Source organism: Alligator mississippiensis, chromosome 7, assembly GCF_030867095.1.
Source record: "Alligator mississippiensis isolate rAllMis1 chromosome 7, rAllMis1, whole genome shotgun sequence".
Classification (NCBI taxonomy): Eukaryota; Metazoa; Chordata; order Crocodylia; family Alligatoridae; genus Alligator; species Alligator mississippiensis.
This window is the reverse complement of record NC_081830.1, coordinates 38,921,545-38,937,783: the sequence shown is the minus strand read 5'-3', so window position 1 is coordinate 38,937,783 and position 16,239 is coordinate 38,921,545. Positions and strand designations below refer to the sequence as shown.

Genomic DNA, 16,239 nt, shown 5'->3' with positions numbered 1-16,239 from the left:
ATTCTGTTCTGCTTTGTAGATTTAGGGGAGCAGGTGCTTTTGTAATGACGTAATGAGAACACAGACTCCTTAATAAAAAAATGTTCTGGGTGAAAAGGGTGTATGCAGACTTGATATGAATCTGCAGTGTGATGAAGCTGTACAAGAGGTGAACGTAGTTTTGGGCTGCATCAATAGAAGCATTAGGTACAAGACACAGGAAGTGACAGTGCCTCTCTACTCTAATACTGGTTAGGCCTCATCTGGAGCATGGCGTGCAGTTCTGGGCTCCACATTTTAAAAAGTGTGTGGAGAACATAGAGTCTAGAGGCAGAGAACAATGATGATCAAGGGCTTGGCAGGCAAGTCATATGAGGAGAGGTTGAAGAAGCTAGGCATGTTCAACTTATAGAAAAATTGCTTTAAGAGGTAACATAATAGAGGTCTTCAAATATTTGTAGGGCTGCCATAAAGAAAAGGAAAAGCACCTTTTCTCTTTTGCTGCAGAGAGGAGGATGTAAACCAATGGCTTGAAGTTGCAGCAAAGTCAATTTAGATTGAATATCTGAAAAAAACTTCTTCACTGCAAGAATAATGAGGCAGTGGAAAAGACTGCCTAGGGAAGTTGTGGATTCTTCATGACTGGAGGCGTTCAAGAGGAGGTTGGACAGCCACCAGGTTGGAGATGATCTAGGTGTAGCTATGCCCATCTTCTACCATGGGTATTTCCCATGCTTCTGGGCTTTGCTGGTTGCTCTTCCCTTTTTTCTGCAATATTTGCCAGGGTGTTTTTAAGCCCCTGCAGATGCACTGGTGGCTGGCTACAGCTGAGGCTGTGGACTTCAGCTGGGGTGGACAAATTCTCCTGGTAGGAGCACAGCCAAAAGTTCCTGGCTAGAGGGTCTTGCCCCTCCACTCAGGGTCAAACTGATCACCACATTTGGGGCCAGGAAGGAATTTCACCTCATGGTCAGATCGGTATGGACTATGGGGGGTTTTGCCTTTGTCTGTAGTGAAGGGTGTGGCCCTCTTCCCCAGACATTTTGGGCATATATTGACAACATTTTATAGAAATAGGACATTTTTTCCTCTGCTTTAGTAGTGGCAGGTTAGGGTGTTAGGTCTATATTGTGTCAGGGTTGAGGGTAGTCTTATGTAGAGTTTAGATTATGGTTGTAAGGGTGGTTTAGATAGCGATGATCCTGCCTCAAGCAGGGAGTTGGACTAGATGAGTTGGAGGTCCCTTCCAGCCCTACTTCTCTATGACTGTATAGATTGTTTTTCTCCATCCATGCTCACAAGCCTGTGCTAAGCCTTGTCTACACCAGGATAATTAGTACCTGTCTTTCATGCATAGACAGTTGATAATTCTGCTTGCCAACTACAAACAGAGTGCAAGTACTTTTATAAAAGCCATAAAACCTGTTAATCACAAAGGTGGATTAAAGCTTGAATCCTAGGCACACCAGCTCAACTACATTATCACGGGGTATGGAAGTAGTAGCTCTAGCTATCCTAATGAACATGCTTCCTGGGAGCATATAGGAGAGATGAGGACAAGCCACCAGCTGCAAATCCTCCAAGATGTTCCTTTCCCAGGGCTTCCTGGTTCATTCCGTCTTTGGTGGTTCTCAGACAAAATGCCTCTAAGCAAGCGATTGTTTTCATTCACTGACTCAGTCAGTAATCTGGAGGTAGAAATTCTGAATTTTCAATAACAAATTACTAGAACTGGGTCTAGTTTTTATTTCTTGATAATGAACATGGAAACAGTAGCAAGGATTAAGTCAGAAATAGGCATAGCCTCTGTGTAACCCACTGCATTAATACCTAACATGGATACAGAAATTACAGTTATGTTAACATCATCCATTCTCAGTTAATGAAGAAAAGTAAAGTAAGGTCAGCATGAATCTAATAATTATGCTACAAAACAACCAGCCAAATGTCCTTCAAAGCAAGGGAATGCCATAAGAAATGGCTAGAGTGACAAATTTCCCTTCAGGCAGTTATAGCATATAGACTCCATATGGGCCCTATATAATGCTCTTTTATTTCTATATGCAGTTCTGCCATTTCACCCTTTCCCATGAGGTTTTCACTGTGGAATAATAGCACTGGTTGCTAGAGCCAACAGCTACAGTGCCAAGGGACAAATCCTCATATACTGTACATGTGCTTGTCAATGTGTGCTGTTCAGCTGGTGTCCCCACCCTCCCCAGAGTTTGAAATGCTCTGGAGTTGTACCGCTTTCAAAAGTCTCTCTGTTTCATAATTATCACTCTTGAATGTTGTAATTCAAGATAAAGATCATTGCTTGTGTGCAGAGAACCCTTTAGATGCACCCAGCCCATGTTTTAGTCTTTGTAAGCGTACCTTCCTCTTCTCCATATTATTACTAATATATGTCTTGAACCTACTGCCTCTGAACAGAAGTACCAAAGAGATGTTTACAAAAGACTAACTGTTAGACTCATCACCTTGCATTTGTTATTGCCCTCCCTCTTGAACTGAATAACTTACGTGAAATATCTCAGCTAGAAGACTTTTATAATAATAAAGAGAGAGACACTCTCAAAAATAAAAAGCCCCAGGCCTCTCAACTCCAGACCAGAGGACATTAATGTGAACAAAGTGTAATCTTCATACTTCTTCCTGTTAGGAATCCTCCCAGGATGCCATCTGCCATGCTGCATTCACTGCAGAAACAAGAGGAGACACCAGCTTATGTACTGCCGCTTCTATTTATAAGACAACACTGCCTAAACCTGGAAGTATATTCAACTGATAACTACTTTCATTGCATTTTCATTAACCATGCTAAAGTAAACTTATGATTGAACTATGCTGGATTCTAGTCATCTGGGTCAAATTTTGATCTTCACAGAAATGAAGCAATTTGAGTTAAAAAGGCACTGGGTATCTGAGTTTTTTTCCCCTTCTTTTTGCCCAGTTTGAAAGAAAGTTTAATCGTGTGTGAAAGTAATACAGTGTTCCCCCCATTCCTCTAAGCCCCAGAAGAAACATACCGGTGTGCTTGTCCTGCTGACTGGCCCCTCTTCAGTTCGATGCTTTCCTGTGTGAGGGAGCTCTAAACTGTCCCTGTAGTCTCGGCCCTTGATGTTCTGCATGTCCAGTACTGCTCGGCTCTTCGTGGGAAGAGGAGGTTTGTTGACTTGTCCCTGATTGCTTGGCCCTATTTCAGACCTTGATGGCTTGACTGGTTTCTTAAGTGGTGCTGGGTTTTCTAAAGATATGGCAGACTTTTGCTTGCCCTGAACCTTTTCATTCATAGTCTTTTCCTCAGACTGGCCAGAACAGGTGTAGGAGCGGAATCTCGACATGGGAACCAAGAAAGGTGGGGACTGCTGCTTGCTGGAAGACTTGCTGCTCTCAGTCTCTTGTGACTTTGTGAGAAGGAAGCTCGGATCTGAGGTGGCAGCGTGCTCCTTCCTCAAGGGCTCCTTCTTTGACATCACCTTCCCCTTGCAGCTCATGGAGCCATAGAGTGGGTTGTCAAACATCTCTGGCTTCTGCTGTCCTTCCTCTTGAAGCAAAGATTCTGCCATGATTTTCCCCACTTCAGCTGGCCTACAGCCATCAAGGCAACATGGAAAGGAGAGGTGTTAGTAAGAGGTGACATTGAGTGACTTTAGAAAGTGAGATAAAATGAGCATGAGGGAGTCAAACTGTGACTATGCAGAGATAGAAGAATAACCATTAAACTAATGGGGAGGAAACAGAATTGCATAGGGTTCTACTTCTGTCTAATCTTTATTGGCCTGAGAGCATAAAAACATGGCACTGTGCAAACTCTGTGTCGACAAAGCAGGCTTCTCTTATAACAGAGAGGAGCCGCTGAGCAAACTATTCAGAGTTCTGCAGTGGTTTTGTGAAACACAAATCTGAGAATGTTAACTGGTTTCTTCATTTCTGGCTGAGAGGACTGGACTGGATCTCCAAACCATCAGCATTCAAAACTCTCAGCACAGTACACCAACATCACAACCAGACCAATCTCCTCTGGTTACCATAGCTCAGGAGCAGCAGTAAAACTCCTTGGATTAATCCAATAGCAGAGTGCTTGGCTAATAACCATGTAATGTAGAGCAAGAAAAAAACTTTGTGCTCACAGTGCTTTGCAAACTGTTGGATTAAAAATAATGGAAACCTCATGCCCAAATGAGAGAACTGCTATAGAATGGGACTCCGTCTGGGTTTTCTGGGTCCTTATGTGAATGAACCTAAACTGTTGAAGCTTTTACACAGCAATCAACCAAGCACTTGAATGATCACAGACCAGCTATAATGTGATTGAACATTAATATCCCATTCATCTAAATGGGAGATGAATGGCAAACATTGAAGGGATCTTTTGAATAAACCTCCCAGGGTTTGAATGGTAATTCAGCATAGTGGGAACAGGGCACTGGAGACAGCAGAAACAAGAACTAGCAGGACACGTGCTAAGAGGAGGCACTGCTGGAAGAGTGGCTCAAGCTTGCTCTGATTTTCATAGTGGCAAACATGTTTACCATGATAAAATGATATTATGATAATGACACACACAGCAAGTAACCATCACAATGATCGAAAAAATAGAATGAAGACAGAAAGTGCATACCAGAACCAGTGTGGAGTAACCTAATCAGTTCATGGAAGGGTCTGGTACATAAGGGATATACATGACAGTCAGATTTGAATTCTACAACAAAACTTGGTGCCCCTGGGGTACAGGAGTGCTCAGTTCTGTAATGAGCTGAAATGTCAGGAGTGCTGCAAGCAGAAGTGTAGTTAAAAGCATGACAGGCAAATGTGCAAAGGAGCTTGCATTCCTGCCAGAGGGTAGAACTGCAAGAGGCAGTTGTACAGGCCTCTCTTTCCTGTCTCCCAACATCAGTTGGGAAGGAGTTAATCTTATGCACATGCACACACTCAGCTTTCACTTTTTGCTTTGGTATAGTATGGAGGAGTTGCCACACTCAGTTGCCAGCACTGAGGAGTTCCTGAGTGGGGGAGGTCACCACTGGTGACCCTCACTCTCCTCCTGTTTCTAAAGGCAAAGGGCAAATATGAACTAATTCAACCCCACAGCAGAAATAACAAAAAGGTGACTATATTGGAGTGGGAATGTGGGGGTGGACAGCAGAACAGCACCAATGCCAGAGGCAAAGACTCACAGATGCTCTTGACTCCTGGAAGCAGAACTCCGGCTTGTTGTAGACAGAACGGGTGCTTTTGGAGAGAGGGGTGACTGGGAGGGAGGTGTAGAAGAGGACTCCTTTTGTCCCACTGCAGAGGCGTTCTCTTTGGGCTGCTGCTCATAGTTCCACAGGGCAGGGGGCTGGTCTGATGAAGAAGTCTGCTTAAGCTGGCTGGGTGCAGACTGTTGCTGGGAGAAGGACACCATCCCCATATAGTTGGGATTATTGATGTCTGTCGGGGTGGAACTGCAGGAAAGAAAGGGTGCTGAGAGAATAATGTATGCAGAAATAACACACCACCCCCACTTGCCTCTCCCCCACCATAAGCTCCCATGACCAGACAGCTACTAAGGAAAAGAGTCTAACACACAAAGGCTGGTTTTGTTCAACCACAGCAGGCCCCTTTTTCATTTTGAGGAGAAAATAAATAGAGGGTCGTGCTGGCTGTTCCACTATGGAGAGGGCTGCTACATCAGGGCCATCCTCTACCTCACCAGTAGTTTTCTGTGGTAGTAGCAGGCACCTCACCTCCTTCAGGCTGCAGGAACTTAGAGCCCAGAAACCCTTGCAAAGGCTTTTGGCTCCTATCACACAGCTGGTGGCTGCAGCAGCATTAATAGGCAAATAACAGCAGTGTATGGGCTAGTAACATGCTGCTGTAATCAGGGCACCAAAATCAGGTCTCTGTGGCAAGTCTGCATGGACTGGGAGGTGAAAACTGCAAGCTGCCTTGATAAAAAAATGGCCCTATAAAATATAGAACCTGGAGCAACAAGCTGTCCTTCCTCTGGCCAAATGGGAGGACCCTGTGGGTCTCTGGGATGGGAAACGCAGGCAGTCAAAGCTCAGCTTGCCTCCCCATCTGGTGGAGGTAAAGTAGCAGTTACCGTAACATGTCTTCCTTGCTCTGTGTATCTGGCAAAGTGGAAGCACTTCCCCAAAAGCGAGCAACAGCTGCTGCTTCTTTGGCCATCAAGTGAGTAGATTTGGATTTTCTGTTGAGAGGAAAAAGAGCCCTTTTTAGAAGAGGGGCATATGCGAATGCCAGGAGCATGTCTCCATCAGTGCACTCATTTGCTGAAACATGTGACAGCTGATCCTGCCTCAGCACAGAGGCACACTGCCATTCTGTTCCTTTATTTGGGGAGACAGTGACCACACCACTACGGCGGTTACTGGCAAAATCAGACCAGCCAATAACTGAAATGTGTGCAAAGAATCAGCTTTTCAGTCCTTACCACAGGTACTTGAATTGTACCTACAACTGTCAGAAAGATCCATACCCATGCTCAGCATCAGACTGCATCTGTGAGGTCTCACTCACTGGTCCTTTACCTGTTAGTTTGGTCCCAGTCTTTGGTGGGATCCAGGCTGCTGGCACCCTTTGGCTTCTGCCCGATGGTCTCATCACGTTCAATCTTCACAAAGTCTGGAGGAAAAGACAATGTATGAAAGTGCACTTATGTGGGTCATGGCTTTAGCTTACATCACACTGGGAGGCTTGAGCTTCTCTGTTAATGCCAATAGCTCTCTGCATGCATCTGCCTATCAAAATACCAATGCACTGATATGGCAAGGGTATTTTGTGCCTGAAAGCTTGTCTAACATCTCTCCCAGCTACAAAGCTGGTCCAGCAAAAGATACCACTAAACAAATCTCTCTTCTTACTTTTTCCCTGGACCATCATGGTTACAATGACAGCTAATAGCCCATCCAGGTATGATGGTTAGGACACACCCTTCTAAGTGTTAACAGTGTAGCTGCGATTGTTCTGATTATCATGCCATTGGTGCACATCATGCTTCCTAGACAAAGGAAAGACAAAGGCCCTGATCCTGAACACACTGCATAATCTTGTTAACAGTAATAATTCCAGAGGACTTAAGAAGATTCCTTACATATACATTTAGGCACAAAGCTAATGTTGGCAGAGAAGGCTTATGTTAACATTGGTCACTAAAGACTTGGCAACAAGAAAAATGATGCTAGAGAGTTGCTAGAGGGCCTGAGTTACAGATCCTATCTAGAGGGAGTGCTCAAAATGTGAAACAGAAGCAGGAATATTACAGTATGGTGAAGGCTCAGCAGCATCTATTTTCTATTGCCAGGGACATGTGAAAAACTTACTAGGTGGTAAGCTTGGGTGTTCACTTACAGCATGTGACCTGCTCTACCATAAGTCCCCATGTGCATGCTCCCCTCCCCCCACCATAAATGTAGGTCCCCTGCTTTCCCTGTAGAATAACCTACTTCATATTTAATGCAGCATAAAGTTGTGCATTCTGGGGTATGGTAACAGAGCAGTTAAAGTCTTGCTAGAGGTATACATTTGAACCCTGCTCTTGGCTCATGCCAAAGGCTGCCCCCAGTCAACCCAGCTATAAGCTGGCACCTGATCATTCAGGCTCAGGATTCAGAGGTGGCCAAATGTTATGCTAGTAACATCACTTCTGAGTGTGCCTCTGGCTACAGAAATCGGCATGCCTCAGCCACACTACCCTGATGGACTGTTTGGGACAGGCAGGCCTTTGGTTTTTAAAGAATGTACTCATGGGCAATGATTATAGTGTAGCACACGTGCTTTAAGTTCATGCTGTAGTTCACCTTCTACTAGCTTGTTCATGACCCTAAATGGACTGGCCTGCACACTCTGCTATCAAATAACATAAAGGGTTGAGGTGCATCATAATAAATGTTCCCAGCGATGCTGGCCTTTTCAGTATGATTTCAAAGTGCAAACGCCATCATGGTGTTAGTTGCTTCTGAATTGAGAGAAATGGTAAAACATTCCTACCATCTTAGATACAAACACAATTTAATACTTCCCCATGCACTCTTATAGAGACTGGATAGCTACATGCTGGACATGGCAGGTGCCCAGCTGAGCTGTGGTACAGAGACATACATAAGCAAAGTGGGATTTTTGATCATCATGGAAAACAATTGTTAACATTTGTGCTTTGAAACATGCTGCCCAGGGACTGAGGGAACAATATGCTGCAAGATAGAAAACAAATCTCATTTTCCTGTAGCTGAGCAACTGCAGTTCAAGAGCCTTTAGTGCCCTTTCAATATAACTGCAGGTGACTGGATCAGAGACAAATCTGTTGCCCTGCTATATAGAGGCATTACAAATGGAAACATGGTAACAGAACTCAACAGAGCCTCTGTTAGTGACAGACAGAGGGCTCTCTCTATCTGTTAATTCACTTAAGAGGATAACAGAAAAAACCTGAATGTGACTGCTGTGTCTTTCAGGAAGAGCTCAGGTAGGCTATAGGAGTCATTGCTCATCACTGGATCCAGCAGCCACCATCAAAAGATAGTGGCTATCTAGAATTGAAACTACTGGTAAGATAAGCTTCAGTTCTTTTGCAGGAATTGTACGAGACCCCAGCTGATCAGACTGCAGTTACGTAGAATGACCACCTCCAAACCCAATGTCTTACCATATAGTTTCTCTCTCTGTTTTCCTTGAGATGTCTGTAACTTGACTTCACCTTGGAAGACCCCTGTTTTCTCCCCATGGTGGGTAAGCACAGTATGGAAGGGAACTAGTGATTCTGTAGCTTCTCTTCGCAGGGCAATGCAGCCTTCACCTAGAGAACAGGAAGGGAGTCTGGATGTGAGATGACTTCTGTAATTTCTCTCTCACTCTCTCTCTCTTCAGTCATTGGTTACCTCTGCATAAGCAGGACAAATGTGACTGGAAAGGGAAACTTGGAGTTGAATCCCAGGAGGGACTGTAAAATATCACAGGAACTTGGTTGGGGGGTGTCATCCACTCCCTCTTTGTATGGGACACTTGTAACTTTGGCTGTCTGAGCTTCTGTTATTGGTGAGAAAAGTTTCTGCTTCTCCTATGGATTATCTGGGCTCTGAGAGAGAATCTCTCCTAATGACAGGACTGTGAACTTCAACCGATCAGAATGTGCAAGTCAATAGCACAGATACTATGTTTCTCTCAGACAGGGAGAATGTTTCATGTTAAACATCAAATATGGAATAAGCAAGGGGAGCAGTAGTTAGAGGATCTGGATAAACCCATATAATACATAGATAACTTTGCTATAAACTTAGCTGAGCATATTGCCTTTAATTCACTGTCTTTTTAGGGATGGTAAAGCTAACAGAGATGATGTCTACAGTGCAGTCTTTTAATCATCATTCATACATAACATTGCCCACGACCTGTATGTACTTTAATACACATTAAGCTCTAAATCAGACTACAGAGCATCATAACACCTTCAGTCTGTAATAATTACTGCTGTTCTCTCCCACTGTTCCAGTGACTTGGAAAATCTAAGTAGCATTTGACTCATACACAGCTTTAGAGCTATGCACTTACCATACGATTCATCACTGTCTGATGACTTAATGCTGATCAGGATGTGCTGGTCCAGCAGATACTCTGGGTCTGAAATAATTGGAGTCAGCTGCAAGAACAAGTTCAGGAGGGTCAATAAAGTAGAGAGGAAAGTCTACAGAAATAATATCTTGCTCAGCACACCGGTTCAAGCAGAGCACAGTTCAGTCAAACAGGCCTTGTAGAATCTCTCCTAGTTTATTTCACAACCTAAGCCTCTTCAATTACATCTGATAATCTAAGGTAGAATGCTACATGCTTTTCCAGTGTCCCCTTTCCATTCCCAATAGGGAGGCTGCAAACCATACACTCAAACAGGATACAACTGCACTTCCTTCTACAGCACTGGATTAAGAACCCCTATGAGGTGATAATCTGTTGAATGAGAATCTGGATAGGGTGCTTCTTCTGAACCAAACAATTCTTGTATTTGGTTATCCAGAAAGGAATTAGAAATGCATTTGCTCCAAGTCAAAATGTACTACAGCTACCATTCTCCAGCCCTGCCCTTCCACAGAGTAGGAACAGCCTCTGGGTCAAGAACTGAACTTGTGTCTCTGGATTTAGAAGTGCAGGGTGCCTGTACACAAGTGCAGAGGCTGCTCTGATGCACTGTAATTACAGCACTTTGGAGCAGACTTGATTAATCAAATTTGCTGGAGTGTAGTAATTACTGTGCTTCAGCAGCCTCCCACATCTTGTGTATCAGCATCCCTGAACTTCAAAATAGCAGCGGGGGTGCTTGTACTAAAGCTCATTGAACAACCTTTAGTTCAAGTGCCCTCACTACCATTTTGAAGTGCAGGTATGCTGATACACAAGATGCTTCAGTGCTTTAATTAGAGCAGCTCTCTAATTAAAGCACCCCCCCCACCCCTGGAGCACATGTAAATGTGCCCATAGTAGCCAAGGCCATGCACAGGCCTTTTAACACAGGTTAACACAATGTTTTTTATATCAAAGATTTTGCTTCTGTCTCTTCCCAGCTAATTTATAAAGAAGCTCTTTCCTCCATGTCTTAGTAAAAATTCAGTCCTTGAATAACATATTTTGTAGATCTGAATGCCCGAGTCTTTTTCAGAGATACTAGGAAGAAACAGTGATTAGGTAAACAAAGAAAACAAGGGAAATAGTTGTTCCTTAATCTCTGTCTCAAGGGCTTTTGATCACCTTTTGATTCACCAAATCTAATATGTAGATTGAGTCAACTTAAAGAGTTATCCCCGCATAGCAATGCTGGTTAAGAACATAGAAAAAAAAACCCCAAACAAACTCCTAGCTGACATAGCCATACCAGTAAAACCTTAACAGATATGTAGTTATACTGGCAAAAGCCTTTTCAAGGGCATAGTTCTCTTAGTTGGACAAACAGCTTTAAATTATAGAATCATAGACTGGAAGAGACATCCAGGGTCATATAGTGCAACCACCTACACAGAGGCAAGATTAGCTATTCTTAAACCACCCCAATGCCTTTGAAGTATAAATCTGCCGGTAATCTAGCACTTGAAACCAATTTTTTTCCCCAAGCAACAGAACTGATGGCTATTTATCAAAGATATGAGCAGAAGATTTCTCTAAGAGGGGTGTTACAATGTATCTTCCATTTACCTTAGGAAGGGTGTCAACAAATTTCACCACCAGTTCCCCTTCATTCCCATCTTCATTTTCACCTTCCTGGCTCTTTACAAAGCCTGCAGAGGGAACAAAAAGGCAATCACTGGCCAGTCAAGAGTTAGACACATAGGACAAGAACTTGGCTGCAGTTATCTTTTCGAAGGATAGATCTCCAAAGGACCTGCCATTATTCCTCTGCCTTTGGGGACAAGATTTTGAAAGCATTGCAGGTGTCAGGGTTGGCTCTTGAGTACATGTTTACACAGTACAATTTGCAAATGACCTTACTGAGCAATTGTTAATTTTTTTCAGTTAATAGTCAAGCTTGGCATTGAAAGACTCGGTGTATGCATGGACAGGAGAAGAACATGACAGCTCTTCCTACGCCACTCAAGATAGCACACTTTTGAAATTCTAATTTAGGACTTGTAATACGCTGTTTCCATAGAAATGTATGCAAATTTTGATACAGCCCAAAAAATAATTCATTATGGAACTGTCTTCAACAGCTCTCTGACATGTGATGACGTGATGAAGAGTGCGGCAAAGGTATGCTGTCCCACTTACAGGACAGGCCCTGAGACAGGGAATAGCCTAAAAAAAGTACAGCAAGGGCATGGAGTCTCACATTACATAAACAGCTCAGACTCAGCCCTGTAGTACAGCGAGGCAGGATACAATCTGCGATGCTGATCTCCAGCCCCAGTTACAGAATCTTCTCAGTGGAATTCCTTTTACTTGAATTTGATGCTCTGATTTATTCTACTGAAACCATAGGAAGCAAATCATTTATATATTAGCATAATGTGCCTCCTTCATTTTGAACATGCCTGATCACTTATATCAGGCCTGACTGGAAATGTCATCAATCAGGCACTTACTAATCAAAGACAATCCTACTTGACAAGCAAGAGCAACACAAGTTTCTCATTAAAAAAGCAGATTTTCAAATAAGGCTGATGAAATGGCACAAGGACGACCCGTATCGATAACGCCTGATTCTAGCTAAATGGTTCAGTTGTTATTGACAATATAGGATGACACAACATCCCCCCCACCCAGCCCCTCTCTTCCCTGTATTCACACAAATAGCCAGCACGGTGATTTATTTGGATCAAAAAGCAAAAAAATGGAGCTGAACAGAATAAGCAGAGGACTCGGTAAGAGAAGACAGGGAGAGTCATACTTTCTAAGCAGCTAGAGTGGAACTCAATGTAGAATTTGGTCTGAGACTTTGTCTTCAGAGTAGCAGAGCAATGTAGAAACTCTATCTCCCCCTGGGAGTCTGTGTACTTGGAATCTAGAAGAGAGAGGGAGAGCACGTGAATTCTGGATGAACACCAAAGCTGGAACAACAGAGGTATAACAGGGCAGTTTTGTATCCTGGACTGTGGCAGTGCATGGGGCAGCAACAGCTGCTCCATTGCTGGTGGCAGTGATACAGTCATCTGCCATCTGTGGTGGTGGCTATTTCTGTGCTCCCTGTGAAAATGTGGCAAATGGAGCTACTGCTCTGGCCACTCGCCCTCAGTTACACTACTGTGGAACAGCTTCAGCACAGCTCTAGATGAAGCCAGAGCTCTAGATGAAGCCAGGTCTTTCTTTCAATGCACACATGATGTCTCATTTTATATCACTAGGCATCCCCCCCTGCCTTCTACAGTCATACCCACCGTTCTTTGAGACAAACTGTGAGGTGACCCCAACTTCAAAAGTAGCAAAGACAGGGCTGTGGTCACTTGTCATGATATCACTGGTGCAGCCTGCCAATGACAGATGAAAGCCAGTTATTGTCATGGGTTTCTGCTGAGACCCAAAAAGATGACTGGAAAATCACCATCATTTGGTTGTTTTCCAGAAAATGCAACAGTGTCCTGTGTAACTTGTCTCCCTAATCCAGTGTTTCTAAAGGTCCCTCATCTGAGTTCCTCAGCATGGAATAGTTATGTAAAAAAACACAAAGACTGTGCACAGCTGGTGCAGAGTTACCACCATTAAGCACCAAATGATTCTTCAAGTGATTCTCACTGCTAGACCTTCCCTGTAGACAAAGCAAGTTTAGTCATCCTCAGTTCAACTTTGTAACATGTAGCACACTTAAGGGACTAACGATGAGGAAACCTGTACAGTATAGGGAATGCGGCTCTTGTTATTCCCCCGTTTCAGAGTCACATTACATGGCAAGAGATTCAGAACTGGATGAGATGTTTTGCCTGCACTCAACATGAGGATCCAGGATATCCGGAATGCCACCCACTGAAGTATCTCCTTTAAAACATGACCTCATGTCAGACCATATCACATTGCCACCCAAGAGTTCTGTAGGTCCTCTTCTCATCTACACATATAATACGTTAGCACTGTGCCTGGATGTTTAGAATTCAAGGTTTGCAAGGGAAATATTCTTTCCTTCTAGTCCACTCCCCTGCACAGATGCAGGATCTACAGTTCCTGAACTATCCTAGACAAATTCCTGTCCAGCCTCCACCTGCAAAGCTCCAGTGAAGATGCCACAGCCTCTCTAGGAAGCTTAATCCTTTGCCCTGCTGTTCTCACACTTAGGAAGCCTTTCCTGAGGTTTAATCTAAATGGGCTTTGCTGTAGTTTAAACCCACTGCCTCTTGTTCTGCTCTCTGCTTTTTAAATACTTGAAAACTGCTCTCATATCTTTCCTGAACCTCCTTTTCTTCAAGTGGAACATACCTAGCTCCTTCAACTTTTCTTTGTATAGCTTACATTCCAGCCTCTCTATCATGTGTTGCTCACCTCTGGATCCTCTTGAGTTTCTCCACAGCCATCTTACAGAAGCACTTGGTATGATCAATGAAACCCCAGAACACAATGCCAGGGGTTGTTTAAGGGTCCTGGGCTAGTCTTCATTCCTCCCCCAAATTGCCTTCCTACGGTAAGCCTTGTTTTAGTCAAGAAAGAACACAGACAGCTCTTCTAATACCCCATCAAACCCTGATTGAGCATCAGGTGAGGGAGGGACTCAAGAGAAGCATATAATGCTCTCACCCTCTGATGACAAGGATGTTGGAGCTAGTCTACAGGGTGAAAATATAACAGACCCAAGACTAGCCCTGACCAGTTTTTTAATGACTTGTGAGAGGACTTATGAAAGGTGTCAGGCTGCTGGTACTGAATAAGGAACTCTGATTGCCATCTGCCCAGAATGGGTAACAGTGGTGTAAATCCCTTCACATACCACCCCATTAATGGGTCATAGTCTCAGCTGGTCTAACCTGCCTCACTTACATCCTTGCAGTGAAGTAAGACCAACTTACACCACAGAAGGCTGGCCCTTTGCATTTTGATCCTGATCTGAAAGAAGGAACATTTTGTCTCTGAGGGCATTTAGTCAGGTTTCCGGAACCAGCGATCAGGAGGGTATGTTTTTATGAGGTGGAAGCCTCTTTCACAACTGGATCAAGACAGCCAACTTATTTCACATGGCACCCTATCTCAGTGAACTCCTTTGCTGCAAACTGACCTACCCAAACAATGACCAGCACTGCTGGCACCAACATATATGGACATCCTGAAAGTCACAGCAGTGAAAAACCTGGATTGCTGTTGCCAAGCACTTAGCAGTGTGGTATAGATGGTGATGTAACAAACCCGACTGTGTAGCCTTAGCTGGAAGAGAGAATCAAGCCAGAAAAGGAAAGTGTGGCCTGCAGCCACTTGACCCATATTATTCAAATAAAAGCACAGCAGACTGTATTTTCCAGCCTGGTCAGGTTACAGAGAAACAGTTAGCTCCAAACTCCATGGTTTAACGTCAGATTCCTCCTGTGCTGCAAGCCTGGCAGTGTAAGGAGAGTCTAGAGACTCCACTCTGAATCATTTCCGTTCCAGACCAATTGTTCTGATATCCACAATCTGTTGTCTACCCACCATAGGACTGGCAGACCACATGCACCATAGGGTATGATTTCCAGAGCACTCTGTCACACCAGGAGGGCAAATTGTACTTCATCTGCAAACCAAAGGAGAACTGATGTTAAGGAGGAGGGAAAGGAACAGTTCCCAACAGAAAAGGAGGAAGTTTGGTTGCCAAAGGGGGGGAGGGAAGAGAGAGAGAGAGAGAGAGAGAGAGAGAGAGAGAGAGAGAGAGAGAGTGAGTGTGTATGTGTGTGTGTGTTCTTTTTGCTCATTATTTGGCAACACTGCAAATTTTAATCCTAATTTTTTCAAGAATTGGAGGGATTTTTAGGTTGCTTTTCTCTGTGGGAGTTCTTTTCCCTACCCTAGCATATATATTTTAATAGAGAGGGCTGTATATTAGTCATCACCTACCCCTGTGGCTTTCTGTTTTGTGTAGGCATACTTCTCCCGGGTACCTCTTTCAAAGCGATAGGTTGGAGCAAATGTGATCTCTTCTTCCTCTGAAACAAAGAAAGTGGGAGCTGTGTTACTGCTAAGCTTTAGAAGAGCTATAGGACATGGATAAGGATAAGACGAGGAGAATTCAAAATCTTACCAAACTGCAGAAAGACCTTCTGGTCCTTCCTCTCCATGAGAAGCTGGTCAAATGGCAACAACTCTGGATACTGCTGCTGTCTGATTTTCTGGATAATATTCTCTGCTTCCTGACAACAGGGAAGCAGTAGAGTTAATGATGATGCCAAACCTCCTCCTATTTACACCTCACTGGGGAGCAGGCTAGTACACTGGAATCTCCCTCAGTCCCAAGTTTACCCAGCAGCAGTTAAAAACCCACTGACATGCACCTTAGATTCTGCCATAACTCTGGGAACTGGTCTACTGAAACTGGCCCTCATCATCTCCAAACTGTATCTGAATATCAAATTTACCCCATTTTTACCACACCTCCTACCCACTAAGCCTTATCTGGGATTTTATATGGATTGCCTCTCCCTCAAACATCTGCACACCTCTTTTGACAGCTCTGGGCCACTGTACAACAGAGTTGTGAGCAGAAAGAAGATAGTACAGGCTTGACAGTCAACAATGGGTGTTTTCTCTCCTGCTGGCAGTAGGGTTAGTGATGTTTTGGGAATGGTAGGTCACATAGCCTCATTAGCATGCCCATGACTTGTTAAT

General features: G+C 43.8%; 1 protein-coding gene across 2 annotated transcripts in view; it reads right to left on the bottom strand.

The window, feature by feature from the left end:
• Positions 1–1,701: 1,701 nt before the first annotated feature.
• The window catches only part of INPP5D (inositol polyphosphate-5-phosphatase D), an 85,739-nt gene continuing 71,201 nt past the window's right edge, over positions 1,702–16,239 (bottom strand). For both annotated transcript variants that reach the window (XM_006261813.4, XM_014598959.3), the window contains 13 exons: positions 15,656–15,764; positions 15,472–15,560; positions 15,070–15,151; positions 12,843–12,932; positions 12,356–12,469; positions 11,164–11,246; positions 9,535–9,622; positions 8,633–8,782; positions 6,519–6,612; positions 6,071–6,178; positions 5,160–5,429; positions 3,009–3,570; positions 1,702–2,678 (listed from right to left, as the gene is read on the bottom strand). In XM_006261813.4, the coding sequence (XP_006261875.2) occupies positions 2,676–2,678; positions 3,009–3,570; positions 5,160–5,429; positions 6,071–6,178; positions 6,519–6,612; positions 8,633–8,782; positions 9,535–9,622; positions 11,164–11,246; positions 12,356–12,469; positions 12,843–12,932; positions 15,070–15,151; positions 15,472–15,560; positions 15,656–15,764 (1,842 nt within the window). In that variant the 3' untranslated portion in view covers positions 1,702–2,675. The remainder of the gene's footprint in view (positions 2,679–3,008; positions 3,571–5,159; positions 5,430–6,070; positions 6,179–6,518; positions 6,613–8,632; positions 8,783–9,534; positions 9,623–11,163; positions 11,247–12,355; positions 12,470–12,842; positions 12,933–15,069; positions 15,152–15,471; positions 15,561–15,655; positions 15,765–16,239) is intronic.